The 24,300-nt window shown below is 37.4% G+C and overlaps 1 protein-coding gene across 4 annotated transcripts in view; it reads left to right on the top strand.

The window, feature by feature from the left end:
* Window positions 1-524: 524 nt before the first annotated feature.
* Window positions 525-24,300, top strand: part of CLINT1 (clathrin interactor 1) — a 66,952-nt gene continuing 43,176 nt past the window's right edge. For 3 of the 4 annotated variants that reach the window (XM_068536291.1, XM_068536290.1, XM_068536292.1), the window contains exon 1: window positions 526-746. In XM_068536291.1, the coding sequence (XP_068392392.1) occupies window positions 706-746 (41 nt within the window). In that variant the 5' untranslated portion in view covers window positions 526-705. Of the gene's footprint in view, window positions 747-24,300 lie in introns of all 4 variants that reach the window. The other variant, XM_068536294.1, reaches the window with a different exon arrangement.

Below are 24,300 nucleotides of genomic sequence, written 5' to 3'. Positions count from 1 at the left end.
ACATCAAGTAGCTGTCTAAATATAAGAGCACTGTATCACAGAATTAGAGTGGGATAGGTTTTAAAATACAATCTCTTCAATTTACAAGGATGTAAACTAAAGCCCTGGGAAGGAAGTATATTTGGACATTTGGAACCAAATACAGCGTTGCTTCTGTCAATGAAGAATACATATACCAATCACACTTCCTTATATGTAATCATTATTAATAACATAACAATGCTTTATATTTGAAAAACAAGTTTGTGTGACGAGATTCTATACCGGTGGTTCTGAAACGTGAGCACGGAGGATTTGTTAAAGCACAGACTGCCGACCCCACCCCTAAGAGTTTCCGGTTCTGTGGGTCAGGGGGCTGGGGAGGGGTGCGGAGAACCCCGAGAATTTAAAAGGAACCCTACTAATCTTACCTCAGCAACTCTCTCAGCTTAACTGGCCCGCTTGGCGCGCTCAAAGAACTACAAGTCCCAGCGTGCCCCGCGCGCAGCGGGAGGAAAGTCGGGCACTTCCGCTCCACGCAGCGCCTCTGTCCCCGCGTCTCGACGTGTCACTGGCGGCGCCGCGGCTGTGGCACGATAAGGCGCTGACTGGGGGAGTTTGAGGCGGCGGCGGCGACCCCGGCCTGGATCTGTCCCGGCGCGGAAGGGTTCCGGGGTCCTTGGGGAACAGGAAGGGGAGGTGGCGGCTCAGCCCGCTCGGGGCACGATGTTGAACATGTGGAAGGTGCGGGAGTTGGTGGACAAAGCGTGAGTATCGGGGGTCAGTTGTGGCCGAGGCCCACTCGGGGGAGGGGCGGGGGGAAAGGGGATCCGGGTCTGCGCGCTGGGCCTCCCGCGTCACGCCCCCCGTCTCGGCCGGCCCCATCATGGCGCCGTCCGGCAGTCTTCTCGGCCCCGGGCCGCGTCCCGAACCGCCAGTCTGGGAAGGGACCCTTCCTCGTTCGAAACATCATCTTAGCTCCCTTCTCTCCTAAGCAGGCCTTCCTCACTCTGCCTCTACCCCCACCCTTCTAGGCACAGACACTTTGGTCGGGGAGGGGGCGGGGTTGTCTAGAGATGGGTCAGTGCCCTGGCCGGGGAGCTGTCTTGGCCCCAGGCTTTGGGCTTTGCCTCCTGGGCAGCAGCGAAAGCTTGCGGGTGGAGGACTCACTTCACTGGCTCTCTGTGCACCTCAGAGTGTGGTGCAGAGACCTTAGGCCTGGTCGGGAGGTGTCCTTTACCTTTCTGGGTTTCGTTTAATTCCTAATGAACCTGAAGTGTTGGAGTGGGTGGTAGGTGTAACAAGTGGCCACTGTGGTCAGACTGAAGTTACTCAAGAGGAGACGCTTTTCTAACATCAGTGAGAGTAGATCACCACATAGCTTACTGCGATTCTTTTCCTCTGTTTCCTTTTCCACTACACTTCATTTTTGGAGGGCCACTTGTTCCATTTGGTTTAATTAACAAGTCATTGAATTAACAAGAAATTTCCCCTAAAGAAGGAAACAACCCAGGTTTATATCCTGTTGATCTACTTTTAACTTCCCTGACAGGTAAAATGACTAATATATAGTTGATTTTCTTTAAGATTTAAGTGGTAACTTTAGTATCTTACACTTAAATTGAGTGTATCAGATAGATATAACAGTGGTTAAGTAAGGTCTGCTAGGCCAGCAGGAAATAAAGTTTAAGAACTTTCCCCTTCCTTTCGGAGTTTAGTGATGATACAATGTGTGGTGACAAAAACATTTCATTTGTGCCACTCACCCAACCTAAAATCAGGAAGTGTAGACGGCAAATTCTTGAGGCTTTCTTGACCCCAGAAAAAATAATTCATTAAGAGATACAAACTACTAGGTATAAAATAAATTAGATCCAAGGATGTAATGTACAGCACAGGGAATATAGCCAATATTTTATAATAACTTTAAATGGAGTATAATGTATGAAAATATCGAATCACTCTTGTACACCCGAAGCTAATATTATAAATCAACTATACTTCAATAAGAAAAAAATTCACAGTGGCTTGGGTAATACATCAGATAGAATTTAGAGTCTGACCATATTTTCAAGTTTTCTGTGCTACCAAGAAGGCAGTTGAGTGCCTAAGGAGCACAGGTTTGTGAACCTGCAGAGCTGGATTCAAGCTCTGTAACCTTGGCAGATTACTTAACCTTGAAGTGCTCCAGTTTTCTCAGGTGCAATATGAAAATAATGATAGATACTTAGAGTGTTGTTGTGAGAATTAAAGGCTAAGGACTTAGATAGCATATAAAGCCCTTAATACAGTAGGTTTAGATCAGTATGGTTTTGATAACTATAGCAGATGTTCTGCATCAAGAATAAGATTAAACTTCATTAAGAGAGAAGCTCCATGTTTGAAAAGTGATTTGGTGATTTTGCTTTATCAACTATTTATTTGACCATTAAGTTCTCAGTCCTTTATTTTAGGTTTGTTTTGCTATTTATATAACCTTTGCTTTCCAAAGATAAAATAAAATCATGTGTTTTTTTTTCAGATCCAGGTTCGTTGGTTGTTTTTTAATATTTGGTGTAAGACTAGGATACCAGCTTAAATAGTCTTTAAAAATCCAAAAGTCTCTACAAAACTATCTCTTTATTTCTTAGCCAGAGGACAGTGGAAGAAAAACCACTAAAAAAACTCTTAGGGGACTAAATCTGTAGTACTCAAACATGTGAAGAGACTGTACATTTTTCAGGAGACAAATCAAGGCAATATTTCTGCTTTAATTATTTGTTTCATATTGTTTTTATCACCTTTGTTACTAATTTTCAAGTGCTTCAGGTTAAATTTGTCACATAAATAGTTATCAAGTCAATCTAATGGAAGAGCTGCTGTTGAAAAGTAACTTCTCTCTTCCTTTTTACTTCCCAATTTAGAATGGAGACTTGAACCAGGTTATTCAAGAACATGTAAGAATGTTGCCACCAAGGACTTTTTAAAGCTTTCGTGGGTGTCTGACACACGATATTAGGATTACAACATGAGGTTATTTTACTGATGAATACTCAGAATTTAATTTTCATCTTTCACTGGCAGGAGAGAAGAAATTCTTCCCCCCAAATGAAAGCATTTTACAGAACCAATACCTGTGGCACTGTGCGCATTTACACCTTAAATTGCCATAATGAAGCTGAAGCAGATCCATAGAACCGCTGTTCTGATTATCAAGGGGATAAGGTGATGAGGAAACTTGCAAATGAGGAAACAATGAAGTGACTAAGGACTGCTCTGAGAGCTTTGTTGAATACAAATGAGGCTTTATATGATAGAGCACTGGCTAGAGGTTTAGGAGACCTGGGTTCAGATTCTGATACTGCCTTTTAAATTAGCCGTATGTCTGATTTGAGGCAGAATCACATGACTCTCCAGACCTTGGATTCCTTATCTTTAAATTGATGGGATTGGGCTAGAGTAAGACTTTCTCCAACTTCACTGGCATATTGGAGGCATGAATTTCTATCGGGGGCAAAAAAACAGAGCAAATATTTCATAAGAGCAGATAAATTTTAGAAAGTTATTATCCTCCAGAGACAGTTTCAGCTGAAAAGGGAATTTTGTTTAAATGTGGCAATCAATAAATGTTATATTTAAATGCTTTATGCAGTAAATAAGTGCAACCCATGACTCTGGAAAATTAGGACTTTTATTTAGCATATATCCCTACCCATTGAGGTTTACTTCAGAAAGAAAAATTGTGGTCTTTCAAAATGTGTCCTCTGGAGCTACTGTTAGATCCAGCATGGTGGCAGTTCTTACGTATAATGATATATTTCAAATACTGGCTTTTGAGATTTTGTAGACTTTTATGGAAGGTTAGGGAGATATTTTCCACAATTGTTGCACCTGCTGGTGGTATTAAATGGCTCTGTTTTGCAGAACATTGTGGAACTGAGGAAAAGCAGATAAAACCATAGGCCAGCCAGAGCTTGGAGTGCCAGTTTCCTCCCACTTGTACTCGAGTTGCATTAAAGAGAGCGGTGGCAGGAAAGGATAAGTGGCACCACTCCCACCAACTGGGAAAAGCTTGACCATTGTCATCCTTTGACCTGCCTCCCTTTACTTGAGGCTGTAATAAAATTGAACACTTTTATATTTTGTTATCCTGTTTATGGTATAAATTGAAAGTTGCTACAGTTCTGTTGTCTTTTTTCTTCAAATTTTGGAAATGCAGTGAAGGTAACCTGGTAATGGTCAATCAAACTGCTCCTTACTGTTCAAGCCCAGCCAATCCTTCTCTTTCATGCAGGGAGTAATATTAACAGTAAATCTATTTCATCAGTGGCCCGTATTCTTTTTATGATAGTGATTCAAACAGGGCTGGCCAAGGTCCTAAGGCAACTACTGTAGATACTCCATTTTAAGTTATTCTCTTAAGCATAGCTTGCATTTTTTTTTTTCCCCTGTAAGCTGATTTTTGTTGGTGTTATTTGCATGATTTTAGTTTCTAAATGGTCACGTAATGTAATAGAACTGTGGAAACTACTGATCTAGTCTAGCTGACCCCAGAGGGAGAACCCTTTGCTTTTATAGAAAATATTTCATTTAGTTATTTCAACAGATAATACATTTATTATTTATTGGAATAGTACTGTATTTTCTGAACTTGAAAAATACAATACCTGCCTTCAAGAAATTTGCCACTGCAAATTGGTGCACTTGAACTATCATTGGTTTTCCACTTCAGTCCTCGGATGTGTTCCCCCTATTTCCCTATCTTACCAGTAAATCTCTGTTCAGTTTGCTTCTTAGAACTTGAAAACAAAGGTGATTTTCAGCTTTCTAGTCTCCCCCTATCAACTTTTCTTTAAACCAATTGTTATTGCTGAAACAGTAAATTCATTATCCTTCCTTTCTTCTAGTAACTGGACACAAGTAGATATTAAGAATTTAATTGCAAAGAAAGATGATTTTATCTTTGCCAGCATTTCTTAGTAGTGATTTTCTGTAGTTCAAATTAGTCTGTTTAGTACCATTGCCAAGGTGCTTTTAAAAAGCTCTTAGCTGCCTCTTACGTTTTCCTGTGCCCTTCCTGTTTTCAAGTAGTTTTTCATTTGTTTACTATGCATCCACTCAAAGTATTTGGCCTTTTTTATTTTAAGTACCACTTAATAGTACTCACTCCTAGGTTTTACAGTATGGCTCCACAGTTGAACCTTTTTCTATGCTCTTGTATTATTTTCTTACTTATTTCCAATGTTTATTTAATATTTCCTTTAAGAAAAAAAGGAAGAGTATAGGCAGCTTAAATAACTTTTTTTAGTCTTGAAGAAATTTTATTGTCTTATCTTTAATATTTAGATCTGTCTAGTTGGAATTTACTTTTTGGTTTTTATTATGGAAAATTTCAAATATATCCAAAACTGGAGGGACTGTTGTAATGAACCTCTGTGTACACAGACCTAACTTCAGCAGTATGACTAGTCCTGCTTTATCTGTGCCTCTGCCTACCACCCCCACTCCGTATTATTTTGAAGCAAATTCCAGACACTATCATTTCATCTATATCAATCTGCAAAAATAAAGAGTCAACTTTTTTTTTATCATAACCATAATACCATTATCACACCTTTTAAAAAGGATGATTACTTGATATCAAATGCCCAGTCAGCATTTGTTTCTCATTTGCCTCATGATTCCTCTTTGATGTTTCTGAGTTGGTGGGTATATCTCTTGATTCTTTTAATGTGTAGGCTCAATCTCTGTCTTCTTTTTTTCCCTCTTAAGGTTTACGTGTTAAAGAAACTGAGTTTTTTGTACATTCCTCAGTTTGGTTTTTGCTGATTGGATCCCATAGGGTTGTTTAAGTGTTTCTCTAACCTCTGTATTTCCTGCAATTTGGTAATTTTATCTACTCACTTGATAAATTCAAGTTCCAATTTGGAGGGCAGCAAGACTACTTCATAGATTCAAAGTACATTTTTAGTACTTGTAATGGGTCTTATGTATAAAGATTTAGCTCTCTTTAGTCTCAGCTGACATTACTTAACATTCTGGGACAATGTATTTAACTGTTTATTCTTTTTTTTTCCTAAGGTGTCACTTCATATGAGCTTTCATTGTTTAGTCTAATTATGTGTGTGTGTCCATCTATATATATTTTTTAAATTAATTAATTTATTTATTTTTGGCTGAATTGGGTTTTTGTTGCTTTGCACAGGCTTCTCATTGCGGTGGATTCTCTTGTTGCGGAGCACAGGCTCTAGGCGCGAGAGCTTCAGTAGTTGTGGTACACAGGCTCAGTAGTTGTGGCTGGTGGGCTCTAGAGCGGAGGCTCAGTAGTTGTGGCACTTGTGCTTAGTTGTTCTGCGGCATGTGGAATCTTCCCGGACAAGGGCTTGAACCCGTGTCCCCTGCATTGGCAGGTGGATTCTTTTTTTTTTTTCTTCTGACTGGTGACAATGTTCTTTATTCTTTTCCTTCTTTTCTACTAATTTTTTTTTAACATCTTTATTGGAGTATAATTGCTTTACAATGGTGTATTCGTTTCTGCTTTATAACAAAGTGAATCAGCTATACATATACATATATCCCCATATCTCCTCCCTCTTGCGTCTCCCTCCCACCCTTCCTATTCCACCCCTCTAGGTGGTTACAAAGCACCGAGCTGATCTCCCTGTGCTATGCAGCTGCTTCCCACTAGCTATCTGTTTTACATTTGGTAGTATTTGTAAGTCCATGCCACTCTCTCACTTTGTCCCAGCTTACCCTTCCCCCTCCCCATGTCCTCAAGTCCATTCTCAATGTCTGCGTCTTTATTCCTGTCCTGCCCTGAGGTTCTTCATAACTTTTTTTTTCTTAGATTCCATATATATGTGTAAGCATACAGTATTTGTTTTTCTCTTTGACTGACTTCACTCTGTATGACAGACTCTAGGTCCATCCACCTCACTACAAAAAACTCAATTTCATTTCTTTTTATGGCTGAGTAATATTCCATTGTATATATGTGCCACATCTTTATCCATTCATCTGTCGATGGAAACTTAGGTTGCTTCCATGTCCTGGCTATTGTAAACAGAGGTGCAATGAACATTGTGGTACATGACTCCTTTTTTTTTTTTTTATAAATTTATTTATTTATTTTTTGGCTGCGTTGGGTCTTCGTTTCTGTGCGAGGGCTTTCTCTAGTTGCGGCAAGCAGGGGCCACTCTTTTTTTTTTTTTTAACATCTTTATTGAAGTATAATTGCTTTACAATGGTGTGTTAGTTTCTGCTTTAAAACAAAGTGAATCAGTTATACATATACATATGTTCCCATATCTCCTCCCTCTTGCGTCTCCCTCCCACCCTCCCCATCCCACCCCTCTAGGTGGTCACAAAGCACCGAGCTGATCTCCCTGTGCTATGCGGCTGCTTCCCACTAGCTATCTATTTTACATTTCGTAGTGTATATATGTCCATGACACTCTCTCACCCTGTCACATCTCACCCCTCCCCCTCCCCATATCCTCAAGTCCATTCTTTAGTAGTTCTGTGTCTTTATTTCCATCTTGCCACTAGGTTCTTCATGACCTTTTTTTTTTTTTTTTTCCCCTTAGATTCCATATATATGTGTTAGCATACTGTATTTGTTTTTCTCTTTCTGACTTACTTCGCTCTGTATGACAGACTCTAACTCCATCCACCTCATTACAAATACCTCCATTTCATTTCTTTTTATGGCTGAGTAATATTCCATTGTATATATGTGCCACATCTTCTTTATCCATTCATCCGATGATGGACACTTAGGTTGCTTCCATGTCCTGGCTATTGTAAATAGAGCTGCAATGAACATTTTGGTACATGACTCTTTTTGAATTATGGTTTTCTCAGGGTATATGCCCAGTAGTGGGGTTGCTGGGTCGTATGGTAGTTCTATTTGTAGTTTTTTAAGGAACCTCCATACTGTTCTCCATAGTGGCTGTATCAATTTACATTTCCACCAACAGTGCAAGACGGTTCCCTTTTCTCCACACCCTCTCCAGCATTTATTGTTTGTAGATTTTTTTAAAAAATATTTATTTATTTATTTATTTATGGCTGTGTTGGGTCTTCGTTTCTGTGCGAGGGCTTTCTCTAGTTGTGGCAAGTGGGGGCCACTCTTCATCTCAGTGCGCGGGCCTCTCACTATCGCAGCCTCTCTTGTTGCGGAGCACAGGCTCCAGACGTGCAGGCTCAGTAGTTGTGGCTCACGGGCCCAGCTGCTCCGCGGCATGTGGGATCTTCCCAGACCAGGGCTCGAACCCATGTCCCCTGCATTGGCAGGCAGATTCTCAACCACTGCACCACCAGGGGAGCCCTGTAGATTTTTTGATGATGGCCATTCTGACTGGTGTGAGGTGATACCTCATTGTAGTTTTGATTTGCATTTCTCTAACGATTAGTGATGTTGAGCATTCTTTCATGTGTTTGTTGGCAATCTGTATATCTGCTTTGGAGAAATGTCTGTCTGGGTCTTCTGCCCATTTTTGGATTGGGTTGTTTGATTTTTTGATATTGAGCTGCATGAGCTACTTGTAAATTTTGGAGATTAATCCTTTGTCAGTTGCTTCATTTGCAAATATTTTCTCCCATTCTGAAGGTTGTCTTTTCGTCTTGTTTATGTTTTTCTTTACTGTACAAAAGCTTTTAAGTTTCATTAGGTCCCATTTGTTTATTTTTGTTTTTATTTCCATTTCTCTAGGAGGTGGGTTAAAAAGGATCTTGCTGTGATTTATGTCATAGAGTGGTCTTCCTATGTTTTCCTCTAAGAGTTTGATAGTGTCTGGCCTTACATTTAGGTCTTTAATCCATTTTGAGTTTATTTTTGTGTATGGTGTATTAGGGAGTGTTCTTATTTCATTCTTTTACATGTACCTGTCCAGTTTTCCCAGCACCACTTGTTGAAGAGGCTTTTTCTGCATTGTATATTCTTGCCTCCTTTATCAAAAATAAGGTGACCATATGTGTGTGAGTTTATCTCTGGGCTCTCTATCCTGTTCCATTGATCTGTATTTATGTTTTTGTGCTAGTACCATACTGTCTTGATTACTGTAGCTTTGTAGTATAGTCTGAAGTCAGGGAGTCTGATTCCTCCAGCTCCGTTTTTCTTTCTCAAGATTGTTTTGGCTATTCGGGGTCTTTTGTGTTTCCATACAAATTGTGAAATTTTTTGTTCTAGTTTGTGAAAAATGCCATTGGTAGTTTGATAGGGATTGTGTGGAATCTGTAGATTGCTTTTGGTAGTATAGTCATTTTCACAATGTTGATTCTTCCAATCCAAGAACATGGTATATCTCTTCATCTGTTTGTATCATCTTTAATTTCTTTCATCAGTGTCTTATAGTTTTCTGCATACAGGTCTTTTGCCTCCTTAGGTAGGTTTATTCCTAGGTATCTTATTCTTTTTGTTGCAGTGGTAAATGGGAGTGTTTCCTTGATCTCCCTTTCAGATTTTTCGTCATTAGAGTATAGGAATGCAAGAGATTTCTGTGCATTAATTTTGTATCCTGCTACTTTACTAAATTCATTGATTAGCTCTAGTAGTTTTCTGGCAGCATCTGTAGGATTCTCTATGTATAGTATCATGTCATCTGCAAACAGTGACAGCTTTACTTTTTCTTTTCTGATTTGGATTCCTTTTATTTCTTTTTCTTCTCTGATTGCTGTGCCTAAAACTTGCAAAACTATGTTTAATAATAGTGGTGAGAGTGGATAACCTTGTCTTGTTCCTGATCTTAGTGGAAATGGTTTCAGTTTTTCACCATTGAGGACGATGTGGGCTTTGAGTTTGTCATATATGGCCTTTAATATGTTGAGGTAAGTTCCCTCTATGGCTACTTTCTGGAGGGTTTTTATCATAAATGGGTGTTGAATTTTGTCGCAAGCTTTTTCTGCAGCTATTGAGTTGATCATATGGTTTTTCTCCTTCAATTTGTTAATATGGTGTATCACATTGATTGATTTGCGTATATTGAAGAAACCCTGCATTCCTGGGATAAACCCCACTTGATCATGGTGTATGATCCTTTTAATGTGCTGTTGGATTCTGTTTGCTAGTATTTTGTTGAGGATTTTTGCATCTATGTTCATCAGTGATATTGGCCTGTAGTTTTCTTCCTTTGTGCCATCTTTGTCTGGTTTTGGTATCAGGGTGATGGTGGCCTCGTAGAATGAGTTTGGGAGTGTTCCTCCCTCTGCTGTATTTTGGAAGAGTTTGAGAAGGATAGGGGTTAGCTCTTCTCTAAATGTTTGATAGAATTCGCCTGTGAAGCCATCTGGTCCTGGGCTTTTGTTTGTTGGAAGATTTTTAATCACAGTCTCAATTTCAGTGATTGTGATTGGTCTGTTTATATTTTCTATTTCTTCCTGGTTCAGTCTTGGAAGGTTGTGCTTTTCTAAGAATTTGTCCAGTTCTTCCAGGTTGTCCATTTTATTGGCGTATAGTTGCTTGTAGTAATCTCTCACGATCCTTTGTATTTCTGCAGTGTCAGTTGTTACTTCTCCTTTTACATTTTTAATTCTATTGATTTGAGTCTTTTCCTTTTTTTCTTGATGAGTCTGGCTAATGGTTTATCAATTTTGTTTATCTTCTCAAAGAACCGGCTTTTAGTTTTATTGATCTTTGCTATTGTTTCTTTCATTTCTTTTTCATTTTTATTTCTGATGTGATCTTTATGATTTCTTTCCTTCTGCTAACTTTGGGGTTTTTTTCTTCTTCTTTCTCTAATTGCTTTAGGGGTAAGGTTAGGTTGTTTATTTGAGATGTTTCTTGTTTCTTGAGGTAGGATTGTATTGCTGTAAACTTCCCTTAGAACTGCTTTTGCTGCATCCTATAGATTTTGGGTCATTGTGTTTTTGTTATCATTTGTTTCTAGGTATTTTTTAATTTCCTCTGGTTTCTTCAGTGATCTCTTGGTTATTAAGTAGTGTATTGTTTAGCCTCCATATGTTTGTATTTTTTACAGATATTTTCCTGTAATTTATATCTAGTCTCATAGCTTTGTGGTCAGAAAAGATACTTGATACCATTTCAGTTTTCTGAAATTTACCAAGGCTTGATTTGTGACCCAAGGTATGGTCTATCCTGGAGAATGTTCCAGGAGCACTTGAGAAGAAAGTTTATTCTGTTGTTTTTGGATGGAATGTCCTATAAATATCAAATAAGTCCATCTTGTTTAATGTATCATTTAAAGCTTGTGTTTCCTTATTTATTTTCATTTTGTATGATCTGTCCATTGGTGAAAGTGGGGTGTTAAAGTCCCCTACTATGATTGTGTTACTGTCGATTTCCTCTTTTATGGCTGTTAGTATTTGCCTTATGTATTAAGGTGCTCCTATGTTGGGTGCATCAGTATTTACAATTGTTATATCTTCTTCTTGGATTGATCCCTTGATCATTATGTAGTGTCCTTCTTTGTCTCTTGTAATAGTCTTTATTTTAAAGTCTATTTTGTCTGATACGAGAATTGCTACTCCAGCTTTATTTTGATTTCCATTTACATGGAATATCTTTTTTCATCCCCTCACTTTCAGTCTGTATGTGTCCCTAGGTCTGAAGTGGGTCTCTTGTAGACGGCATATATACGGGTCTCATTTTAGTATCCATTCAGCCAGTCTATATCTTTTGGTTGGAGCATTTAATCCATTTATATTTAAGGTAGTTATTGATATGTATGTTCCTATTACCATTTTCTTAATTGTTTTGGGTTTGTTATTGTAGGTCTTTTCCTTCTCTTGTGTTTCCTGCCTAGAGAAGTTCCTCTAGCATTTGTTTTAAAGCTGGTTTGGTGATGCTGAATTCTCTTAGCTTTCACTTGTCTTTAAAGGTTTTAATTTCTCCATCAAATCTGAATGAGATCCTTGCTGGGTAGGGTAATCTTGGTTGTAGTTTTCTACCTTTCATCCCTTTAAATATGTCCTGCCAGTCGCTTCTGGCTTGCAGAGTTTCTGCTGAAAGATCAGCTGTTAACCTTACGGGGATTCCCTTGTATGTTATTTGTCGCTTTTCCCTTGCTGCTTTTAATATTTTTTCTTTGTATTTAATTTTTGATAGTTTGGTTAATATGTGCCTTGGCGTGTTTCTCCTTGGTTTTATGCTGTATGGGACTCTGCGCTTCCTGGACTTTATTGACTATTTCCTTTCCCATATTAGGGAAGTTTTCAACTATAATCTCTTCAAATATTTTCTCAGTCCCTTTCTCTTTCTCTTCTTCTTCTGGGACCCCTATAATTTGAATGTTGGTGCGTTTAATGTTGTCCCAGAGGTCTCTGAGACTGTCCTCAATTCTTTTCATTCTTTTTTCTTTATTCTGCTCTGCAGTAGTTATTTCCACTATTTTATCTTCCGGGTCACTTATCCTTTCTTCTGCCTCAGTTATTCTGCTATTGATCCCTTCTAGAGAATTTTTAATTTCATTTATTGTGTTGTTCATCACTGTTTGTTTGCTCTTTAGTTCTTCTAGGTCCTTGTTAAACGTTTCTTGTATTTTCTCTATTCTATTTCCAAGATTTTGGCTCATCTTTACTCTCATTATTCTGAATTCTTTTTCAGGTAGACTGCCTATTTCCTCTCCATTTGTCAGGTCTGGTGGGTTTTTGCCTTGCTCCTTCACCTGCTGTGTGATTTTCTGTCTTCTCATTTTGCTTAACTTACTGTGTTTGGGGTCTCCTTTTCGCAGGCTGCAGGTTCGTAGTTCCTGTTGTTTTTGGTGTCTGTCCCCAGTGGCTAAGGTTGGTTCAGTGGGTTGTGTAGGCTTCCAGGTGGAGGGGACTATTGCCTGTGTTCTGGTGGATGAGGCTGGATCTTGTCTTTCTGGTGGGCAGCTCCACGTCTGGTGGTGTGTTTTGGGGTGTCTGTGGCCTTATTACGATTTTAGGCAGCCTCTGTGCTAATGGATGGGGTTGTGTTCCTGTCATGCTAGTTGTTTGGCATAAGGTGTCCAGCACTGTAGCTTGCTGGTCGTTGAGTGGAGCTGGGTTTTAGCGTTGAGATGGAGATCTCTGGGAGAGCTTTCGCCATTTGATATTAAGTGGAGCCGGGAGGTCTCTGGTGGACCAATGTCCTGAACTCGGCTCTCCCACCTCAGAGACACAGGCCTGACACCCGGCTGGAGCACCAAGACCCTGTCAGCCACATGGTTCAGAAAAAAAGGGAGAAAAAAGAAAGAAAAAAAGTAAAATAATGTTACTAAAATAAAAGATAATTATTAAAAATAAAAGAATTAAAAAGTAATAAAAAAAATGGACAGACAGAACCCTAGGACAAATGGTAAAAGCAAAGCTATACAGACAAAAATCACACAAAGAAGCATACACATTCACAGTCACAGAAAGAGAATAAGGAAAAATATATGTATATCGTTGCTGCCAAAGTCCACCGCCTCAATTTTGGGATGATTCGTTGTCTATTCAGGTATTCCACAGATGCAGGGTGCATCAAGTCGATTGTGGAGATTTAATCCGCTGCTCCTGAGGCTGCTGGGAGAAATTTCCGTTTCTCTTCTTTGTTTGCACAGCTCCTGGGGTTCAGCTTTGGATTTGGCCCCGCCTCTGCCTGTAGGTCGCCTGAGGGTGTCTGTTCTTCACTCAGACAGGACGAAGTTAAAGGATCAGCTAATTAGGGGGCTGTGGCTCACTCAAGCCGGAGGGAGGGAGGGGTACAGAATGCGGGGCGAGCCTGCGGCGGCCGAGGCTGGCATGATGTTGCAACAGGGCAGGTGGATTCTTAACCACTGCGCCACCAGGAAAGTCCCATCTATATATTTTTATAGTAATTTGCTAGCTATCTACACTTATTTTTTTAATTTTTTTTTTGGCTGCTTTGGGTCTTCGTTGCTGCATGCAGGCTTTCTCTAGTTGTGGTGAGCGGGGGCTGCTCTTCGTTGCAGTGCGCAGGCTTCTCATTGTGGTGGCTTCTCTTATTGCAGAGCACAGGCTCTAGGCCCATGGGCTTCAGTAGTTGTGGCAGGTGGGCTCAGTTGTGGCTTGCAGGCTCAGTAGTTGTGGCACACGGGCTTAGTTGCTCTGCGGCATGTGGGATCTTCCCGGACCAGGGCTCAAATCTGTCTCCTGCGTTGGCTGGCGGATTCTTAACCACTGCGCCACCAGGGAAGTCCTATACACACTCTTATATTTAGACACCTCCATGTGATGTTTACTGGATCTGGGAAGAAGTTTGTGGTTCAGAGATCGGAACTGGATTGAAATCTTAGGTCCACCACTAAGAAATAGTGATCTTGGGGATTGGGACAGTATCTCCAAACTTTACCATCTATAAAATAGGATGGTATTTATTTTACAGGGTTCTTGTGAGGATTATGTTTATGTGAAACACTTAGCATAGCACTTGACATAAAATAAAGTCTTGAAACACTGTCATTATTGTGTAATTAAAAAAGTAATTTATAACAATTTATAACGTGTAGAAAAAAATGAAAGGAATATAGTGTTTGAAGGAGTAAAGAAAATGTCAGAGTAGATTATTTCCAAGTATGTAAGAGCTGTGTCTTAATCCATAAATCATCATTTTCAATGTATAGTCACCTCAATAGACGTGTTAAGCAATGTATAGGAGAACTTATAAAATTATCTGTAATGTGTGCCTTATGTTGTGTTCACCAAATCACAAATGCCTTTAATATTGTAAAGCATATTACAGAAATAACTCTTTCAAAAGACATAAGTAAGGAATAAAGTCTTTGGAAGGACATATTGCATTTCCATCTGCTAATTTTTATTCAGTTGTCTTGTATTTTCTCAAGATTTTAAAGATGCTGCTAATCTAAAATATTTCTTCTAAAATATAAAAAGATTTATTTTATGAGGGCAATTTGAAGTTGACAGTCTATCCTTAAAGAAACTGAACAAAATCAAGAAAAAGAATCCTCTAAAATGTGATATCCAATTCATAATCTCTGATAATGGATGAGCAGTATATATAAGGAAAGCACATTGCAGTGTGCTTTCCAGTTTTTCAATACACTCTCCCAAATTGGCAAGAAATTCTTTTGGCTTACCAGAGCCCTTTAGCCAGAAAATTTCATACAGGTAAAATAACATAATGCATTCCCATGTATTGATAGCTCCTCATGACTATGAACTGTAGTAAATATGAGTGATTTTGTTAATGTGCAACAATAGCCAAGAGCGTTTTGTACTTAAGAGAAGTCTAGTTAGCCAATTGTTTTGGAGTGTCTTCTCTTGACATATGAGTTGTATTTAGTTTAGAAATTCTTAGGAGAGTAAGTTCTACCTAATTCTAATATAAATAATTTTTTTATAACTTCCACACAAACTCACCATTATGTGATAAATGTGTATGTATGCATTTAAAAATGTTTCACTCAAAAAATTCTCGTCCAGATAGGGTTGTTTTTTTTTTTTTTTTGGCCATGCCACATGACTTACGCAATCTTAGTTCCCCGACCAGGGCCTGAATGGGACCCTATCAGTGAAAGCGTGGAGTCCTAATCACTAGCCTGCCAGGGAATTCCCTTAGGTAGCTTTTATTTTTATAGTAGAAAGAAGACATATATTTAAAATTCAGTTTCTTGTTTTTCTTGCTATTTGTTTCTATGCAGTTTTAGCAAATCATTAAAGAACAGTGCATATTCATCACTTGTAATTTTTAAAAGTGACTTAAGATTGTATGATTAAAACTTTTTATTTGAAGTTAAACCATAATGGTTAAAAGTAATATCCCTAGTTTGATATGTTTGGTTTATAGTTATAAGTTTGGTATTGAATGGGTTTCTGAAGTGTGGCTCATTTCTCATGAAGCCAAATAAAAATTTTAATCCTATAATCTGTTCTGCACACAGCAACAAGAGTGATTCTTTAAAACTCTTAAGTTTTAACTCATATCTGCTCAGAACTCACCAGCCACTTGTTATTTTGCTGCTTACCAGCCTCTACTTGATCTGGTTCTGCTGCTCCCTCTGACCTCATCCACCACCACTCTCCCTCTTTCTCTCAGTGTTCTGTGTCTGTATAAAATGTCCACATTCACACACGCCACTCTCCCCTCTGCTTCCTTAATTTACATGTATCCGTCTGCTGCCTCTGGGATATAAGCTCCTTGAGGGCGGGGACTTCGTTTTGTTTACTGCTATATTACTTACTCCAGGTACAGTGTGTGACATACAGTAGGTGTTCAATAAATATTTTTTGAATGAGTATGTTATATTTGGTAAGTTGTTTTATATTACTGAGGAAATCTTTTAAGTACAGATATTTCTAATAAAAACAAATCGTTACTGAGCATTTGTCATGTGCCAAGAACAATAGTGACAACATTATTGTTATTCTCAATTTGTGGTTGAGGAAAATGACCACAGAGAAGTTCAGAAACTTGCCCAAAGTAGCACATCTAGAAAATAGAGTCTGGATTTAAATCTAGTGTCTGCTTTCAGAACATATATTTAACAGTTTTTGCTAACTTGTACAAGCCATTATTCACTGTAATAGAGGTGAATTACTAGTGTATGCCTTAAACAAGTTAAACATTACTTGAAAAAAGTTTATAATAAGCTTCTGAACCAAATTCAATGAGTGTTTATTCCTTTTTTCCATATATGTACCAGTCATAAAAGAAAAATTTTCTGGCCTCTTGTAATACTCTGAATAATGTAAGTAGGATGCCCCTCAATGATCCAGAAGCAAACAGTTGTAGGTGAAAAAGGAAATCTTTTTTTTCTTGTAATGAACTTGCTCACTGTAATTAATCCTAAAAAAAATGTCATGACAGTCATGAGCTGTAGTATGTGGTTCAGAATTAGTCCCCTGTAGTTGTAGCTTCCACAACTTTAATAAGTTTCACACAATTTTTTGATCTTTATATTGTGGTCATTTAGCTGTGCCTGTAGTGCTATGTCTTATTAATCTCTGATTTATGTACAACTTTTCCCAATTTTTCTTATGCTCAGATTGGATAATTTGGGAATAATTTTCCTTAGTTCGTTATGTACCTATCCAAGGAGTGTGTTTTTGGCATAGGTTGCAAATGTTTAAATGGTATATAATAACTGAAAATACATTACTGATATCCTTACTAATCTTTGCCATATCTTATAAGGATCTTTCAGTGAGTGCTTATTAAATATCTGCCACAAGCACTGTACAGTACTGTAAACTGACTGACAGACCTTATGGTTCCAGTAGCAGCTTATGATTCTGTGAAGTGGATGCACATGACAAGCACATGAAAAAGACAGAATAATATAAGATGATATGATATCTGAATTTGGGGTATAGGTATATATACTGTAGAAATTCAGAGAATGGAAAGAACAATTAAGACGGAGCAAAGGCTTAATGAAAAAGATAGATCCTGGTATTTCAAAATATGTGTTTGCTGCAAGGAGGATAAGGCCAAATAAGGAATCAAACATGGAGTGAAAAATCTTAAACACAGGTCAAACGATGTGGGATCACTGATAAGAACCTACACCCAAATGGTTCCAAGCAGAGGATGACATTACTGAATACTGTCTAAGAAGCTGTTCTGTTGCAAAGGGAGGTCCCCCTTCTATCCCAATCAAATAGTCCAGATTAAATAATTTAAAGTGTAGATGTTTGGTGGTTTGTGTTTGTTTGAGTTTGAGGGGAAATAAATTATATAGGCTTCAAAATTTTAGTAGTGAGGTTCTGGAAACAATTTCCTTCATGTCAGAAAAATTGAGCCTAGTTTTTGGGATTTGGAAATGCATTTGAGTAAATCTAAGTTTAATCGATCATGGATGAAAATGGGGGAAAAAACTATTGCTGACTTACTTAATATTTTTAAGTTTTAAATTTTATTTAAAAATTTTAAATTATTTGAGTTCACTTACAGGTAGTTTTACAAACTTATCACTGCTGAGGTGCAGGATTTCTCATTTTATTATTCTATTGATAGGATTTCTTAGTTATATACTTTCAGTTAGTGTTTGATATTTGGCAGTGCATCTGAACTTAATCACATAGAAGTGAAAACATCTATAAGTGATGTGATCAAACTGTACAACGTCAAGCATTTGTGTCTACAAAGATGTAGTTTTCACATATTATCCCAGTGCAGGATGTTTCGTAATTTTCTCATTCTCTTAGAAGGGTTTTATGCTTTTTTTTAAGCTTAACTAATTTTAGTACTTTCTTTTAGATTTTTTTTCCTGAAGGAGTCTCATAATACAGTTAATAAAATTACCTTAATAGGGTATTTTAAATAGGGTGCCACATATTTTAAAAGATAATTTGTTATGAGTATGCCCAAGCTGAGCAAACTTCTTTGGGTTTCAGTTTTATTTTTAAATGAGGGGTGAGAGGAGCAATTTGAGGGAAGACATCATAAGTCAAGAGACTTTTTGTGCATTTCTGTATGAAATGGGCATAAGGTCTACCTTCCAGGAATGTTGAGAGAATTAAATGAGTTAATATATTGTGAAAAGGTTTACCATTGTATTCTCAATAAATTCTTGTTCTTTTGTTTTGTTTGGTCATTATGAGATAGCTTTAAAAAGGTGTAACCTAAAGTTAAAAGATATAGGTGAACAAAAACTGTCATTCCTTAGATTAGTTCTAAAGAGTAGGAATTTAAAAGTTGGCAAAAAATTTTAATAAACTTTAAACCCCTTTAACAGTGAAATTTTTACTATTATTTTAGTAGCTACTATTTTATCATACCTGTAAAAACTAGAATTGGGATTTATAATGCTAACAATTCTTATGCTATACTCTTTTTTTAATACACTGCAATATTTGATTTGCTTCTGAAACCAGTTTAAGATATGACATCTCTTGATAAGAAAAACATCACACTGTCCTTTCTTTTTTGGGAAAAAAAAATTGATTTACTAAGTAACCTGAGCAAGTGACCTTAAGCAACTGTCAGCAATAGGAAAGATTGTTTCACAATTAAACTTACACACAGAACAATGCAAGTCTGAAGCTGCTTAAGGTAGAGAAGGACTGTTTCTGGTTGTTGAATAGGAATAATATTCCCATACGTTAAAAAAATATGGACCTCAGGAGCTTACACTTTCAAAATTTATTAGAAGTTGCATTTGAGGAACTTGTGCTTGAATTGTTAACGTGTGTCATAAGATATATAGTTGAATTTGTAATGACTGGTATTTCCAGAACAATTTTCAAATAAATACTTTATGCTAAATATTTAACTAAAAGTTTTTCTAACAAGTGGGAATGGGTGTCCTAGTTATTTAGAGTCATAAATAGAACATTACTTTTGTATCTAAATATAACATTTAGCTAGCTTTTATTAACTTTTGTCATTAAAAAAAAATGGTAATAGATTACTGTTTTTCATGAGAACTTTGTAACTAGAATAATCCTAAGAGAGTCCTTGAGGGTGTGATTGGCCTATTTATAAGTTGTATGAAATGTTTATAACCTTTAGGATTTTTTACTCATATAAGTACTTAACATTGCTTGACATGTTAACATGGTTTGGGGGAGGGGGTGTGGTAGTTGGTGTACCAAAAGAATGATTTGCATATGCTATGTTACTAATTGTTCTTTTTTACTATAATTTAATTATAAAATAGAATGATACTAATTATAAAAAGTCAGGTGAGCCTAAATTTCATAATGCATTTTAACTGTGATAAACTTCCTTTACATTAAAACTGATGCATTCTATATCTAAAAGCATAATGTATAGTGTTCACTCTATCAAAACTCTTCGATGCTTTAATGGAGGAATGATTGCACTTGAGAAAGCTAGTTTACTGCCTAATTTGACACTGAAATAAATGTTCTCCAAATTATAGAATCAAGAAAATGACAGCTTGAAATGAAAAAGAAATAAACCAATCAATCCTTTCATGAAGTTTGACTTTGCTCCAAGTTATTTGTGTTACTTAGAGGGGTAGTTTTAGGGAAAAAAATGTTTTTTATTGTCGTTAAGATTCACATAGCATGAAATTAACCGTTTTAAAGTGTTGAATCCAGTAGCATTTAGCACATTCACAGTGTTGTGCAGTGAGGCAGATTTTTAAATAACTTTTTATTTTGAAATCAAAGTTTTAAGAATAGTAAAGAAAATACCTGTATACCCTTTATCCATATTCACCAATTTTTAAGATTTTGCCATAATTGCTTGTCATTTTCCTCCTCTTCTACTCTCTGTCTTTATCTCTCTGTCTGCACACACACACACACACGCACACACACTCTCATCTGATCCATTTGAAAGTAGGTTACGTGACCCCTTTGCCTCAAGATTTAAGTGTGTATTTTCTAAGAACAAGGTTTGTTCTCCTATATGGCTATGATATAGTTATCAGATTCAGAAGATTTAACATTGAAACAATAATTTTATCTCCCTTTGGCCTTATTCCAATATTGCCAGTTATCCCACTCCAGTACAGGATTCTGTCTGGGATCATGTATTTAATTGTCATGACTCTTTACTCTCCTTTAATGAAGAGTTCCTTAACCTTTCTTTCCTAACAAAAATGACATTGGCACTTTTGAAGGTTATAGACCAGTTATTTTATAAAATATTCCTCAATTTAAGTTTAGCTGATACTTCCTCAGGTTATGTATTCTGAGCTGGAAAATTACATTAAGTGATGCTGTGTCCTTTTCAGGGGGAAAACAGTTTCTGTATGTTGCTCAGTAGTGATGTTAATTTTGGTCACTCAGTCAAGGTGTTGTCTGACTCCTCTACCATATAGTTACTATTTATCTAATTGCAACTAATAAGCAATCTGTGGGGAGATACTCTGAGACCCCCTCCTCATCAGACTCCCCCCTGGATTTAGCATCTACAGATGATTGCTTGAGCCAATCTTTACTATAATGGTTAAAAATAGTGATGCTCATCCCTCCTCTTCTCTTCAGAGTTATCAGTTTACTTTAAGCAAGAGCTGTCATTTTTTTTCTTTCCTCCATCCCTCTCTCATGGATTTTCATTTTATTCAGTGGATTGTAATCCATTACTGTCTGCCACTTACTTCAGTACTCAAATTGTCACTGATGTAGCCAGTGAGAGCCCTGTGAAGCTGGCCTGTATCCTTTCGTCATGCCGTTTTATTTTTTTTCGCCCTTTCTGGCACAAGATGTTTCAAGCTCGTCCTGTATTTTCACTGCTTCAGCCCTGGAGTCAGCCGTTTCTGCAAGGACCCCTGGCTTTGGTTCTTTTTAGCAGTGGGACAGATTTTAAAAAGAGATTATATGGTAGATTAGAGAGATTTTTGTCATAATTAAGATATTGCTAGAACTTCTTACATGTAGTAACACCTACAGTACAGAGAGGTGGCACATGGGATAAAGACCTCTTTGGAAATGTGGTGGTATTCTTCTTTTGGATAATTAAAGTTTAACATTTTGTTTTCATATTTTTAAACCTTAAGAGAATAAGATTTGTGAAGGATGCTGCGTTGCTATTCTCCTCCTGTTCCCATATCCAGCAATGTAATTTGCTTTCAGTAAATCAATTAAGTATGAAAAGACAAAAATCAAAGCACTTGCTATACAAGTATATACATTGTAGATAATCTGATTATGTCAATAAAATGCTGTCACAGAGTACACTTTTCCTAATGGTTATTTCATGTTACAACCATCTACCTGTACTTCACATACTTTTTAGTATATCTCCTGTTTGGCTTTTGAATTGTTTATACTAGCAGCTGATTACTGAGTAATTTAAGTCTCACTTAATTATGGCAGTACTGTTCTAATTAGAATGCTGGATGTTGGTGTTTATTTAACTAGCAAATGTAAAATACTTATGTTTGTGACATTTGTAGAAATAAGTATTGAAGATTAATTTTCTGTAGATAATGTTAGGATGTATAGCTTAAGTGTAGACTTATGCCTACTTTACCCCCAAACCAAATAGATAACTCATTTGGAATATGAAACACTTTTGACTTAAATTGGAAAAAACTGGCCATATGTTGAGAGTCTCATTTTCCGAACAATTAAAAAAATAACTATATATGCATAATGTTAAAATGCAGCAGAATTACACAATTTTAAATAATTAAATAAAAGTAATTTGAACATTAAGAGTTACAAGAGCTTGAGAAATTTGCTGCAGATACAACACTGGTGTTTGACTTTAACATAGGTAATATCCCTTTGGTCATGTTAAGATTTATAAGGAATAATTTGAAAATAATAACTACATAATTAACATTCCTTTTAGACTGATAACATTTTTCAGATGAGTTTTTTAGAATAAATGGTGATGATCGTCTTTTAATGAATGAGTTATATTCTTAATGCTTAGATAATCTCTGATAAAGAAAACTCAAAATTATAGGTATGCTTCTCATGTCAGATACCCATACAAGAAAGAAAATGAGGTGTTGTACTAAGGATCGCAGGAAGCCACAGGATAACCTGGCTTATTCATTTAATGAATATTTACTGAGCATCTGGAACTCTTTCAGATACTTGAAGTATAGTTGTAAGCAAGTTTTGGTGGGGAGAGATAAAAAGAACAAGTAAGCAAAATAATTACGTATTTTTTGAGTGTTATGAAGAAAAGGGGCTGAAGTAGAGAATGATGAATGGGGCTGTTTTAATTAGGGTGGTGAGAGGAGACCTGAGGATATGGTATCTACATTAAGACTTAAAGAATTTAGAGCACACAGAGTAAAGGAGGAGTGTTCCAGAGAGAGGGCATTATGGAGTGAGCAAAGACCCAGAGTGGGGAAAGAGCTGGTGAGAAAGTTAGAGAACAGTATGGCAAGAGCATGTGGAAGGGAAGTGGTAGGCTCAGGGACTTGGCCATTGCATGGAGTTTGGATTTATTTTAAGTGTATAAAGCCAGTGAGGAATTTTGATAAGCAAAGCAGTGAAATGATCTCACTTATGTACCTTACTCTTTTTTTTTTTTTTTTTTTTTATTTATTTATTTATTTATTTTTGGCTGTGTGGGGTCTTCGTTTCTGTGCGAGGGCTTTCTCTAGTTGCGGCAAGTGGGGGCCACTCTTCATCACGGTGCGCGGGCCTCACACTATCGCGGCCTCTCTTGTTGCGGAGCACAGGCTCCAGACGCGCAGGCTCAGTAGTTGTGGCTCACGGGCCCAGTTGCTCTGCGGCATGTGGGATCTTCCCATACCAGGGCTCGAACCCGCGTCCCCTGCATTAGCAGGCAGATTCTCAACCACTGCGCCACCAGGGAAGCCCCTGTGTACCTTACTCTTGGTACTGAGTTGAATAATAGATTGAGGGTGGGGACAAGAGTAGAAGGGGGGCACTGGTTAAAGTCATGATTATAGCATAGCAGTTAGGAGTGTAAGCTCTGGACCTTTATCTCTGGAGTCAGATCATCTAGTTTCAAATACTGAGGTCCCTAATCATTGTGTGGCCTAGAGTGAGATAACGTAAACTCTTTGTACCTCAGTTTCCTCATCTGTAAAATGGGGATAATAATACTATCTGTCTCATAGAGTTGTTACGAGAATTAGATGAATTGTTTTTAAAGGGCTTAGACATTGCCTGGCCTGTAGAGTTACATAAGTGTTTAAAAACCAGTAAACAAATATATATGGCCATCTTATGGAATAGAATGTGAAGCAGGCAATAAAATGTGCTCATTTGCCTCTGCCATTTGTGTTACTTTGGAAGGAACACGTGAGAATTACTGCTCTGCAGTCTTTGCTTTGCTCAGTTCTTCTGTGGTAATAGATTGTGCCAAGTGAGGGCCTGGTCCAATATGTATGAGTTTCAGTTAACAGGGTGCCATGCAAAGGGAGGGCTGCTTGTATATTAGAATTCCAGCATCTAGAGAAGTGAAATTCATGATGCTCTAAAATTCATAGTTGATACTGAGCATAAGTAGGAAGTTTAAAGTCTTTGAAGTTTTTTTTGGGTTTTTTTTAGCCTTAAATTTTATATTTAGCTCTTTACATGTTTCTGTGGGACATAGAAGTCCTATGCCAAGGTATCTTAACTTTTTAAGTCTTTGCTAGGGGTCAGTAAGCTAATTTTAAGGGATAGAGTAAATTAACAAGTCTTTCTTGCTGTGATTCCAAAAAGCCTGAGATTGAAACATTCTATGTCAGCTTTTTAAAAAAGAAATTTTTTGAGGGTAGTATTTCTCATGTCATTCTCTTTTGTGTATTTGTTGGTCAGTGGGTGTTTATTTTAGTCCTCTCTATTCATACCTTAATCTCAGCTTCCTTATCTTCCATCCCCCCCTCTCTGTTACCAAGAGATCATAGATTTCATTTATGTATTCACTGGTCAGTTATTAAATACCCATTTTATGTGAGGCATTCATTGTTACGCACTGAGAGGGAAACAAAAATGCATAACATATAGTACAGTCAATTCTGATTATTTGAGGTAGTTATGTTTTAAAAAGTCACTGCAAAC

This window comes from Eschrichtius robustus, chromosome 2, assembly GCF_028021215.1.
Source record: "Eschrichtius robustus isolate mEscRob2 chromosome 2, mEscRob2.pri, whole genome shotgun sequence".
NCBI lineage: Eukaryota > Metazoa > Chordata > Mammalia > Artiodactyla > Eschrichtiidae > Eschrichtius > Eschrichtius robustus.
The sequence above is the reverse complement of the archived record's forward strand: the minus strand, read 5'-3'. Positions and strand labels throughout refer to the sequence as shown.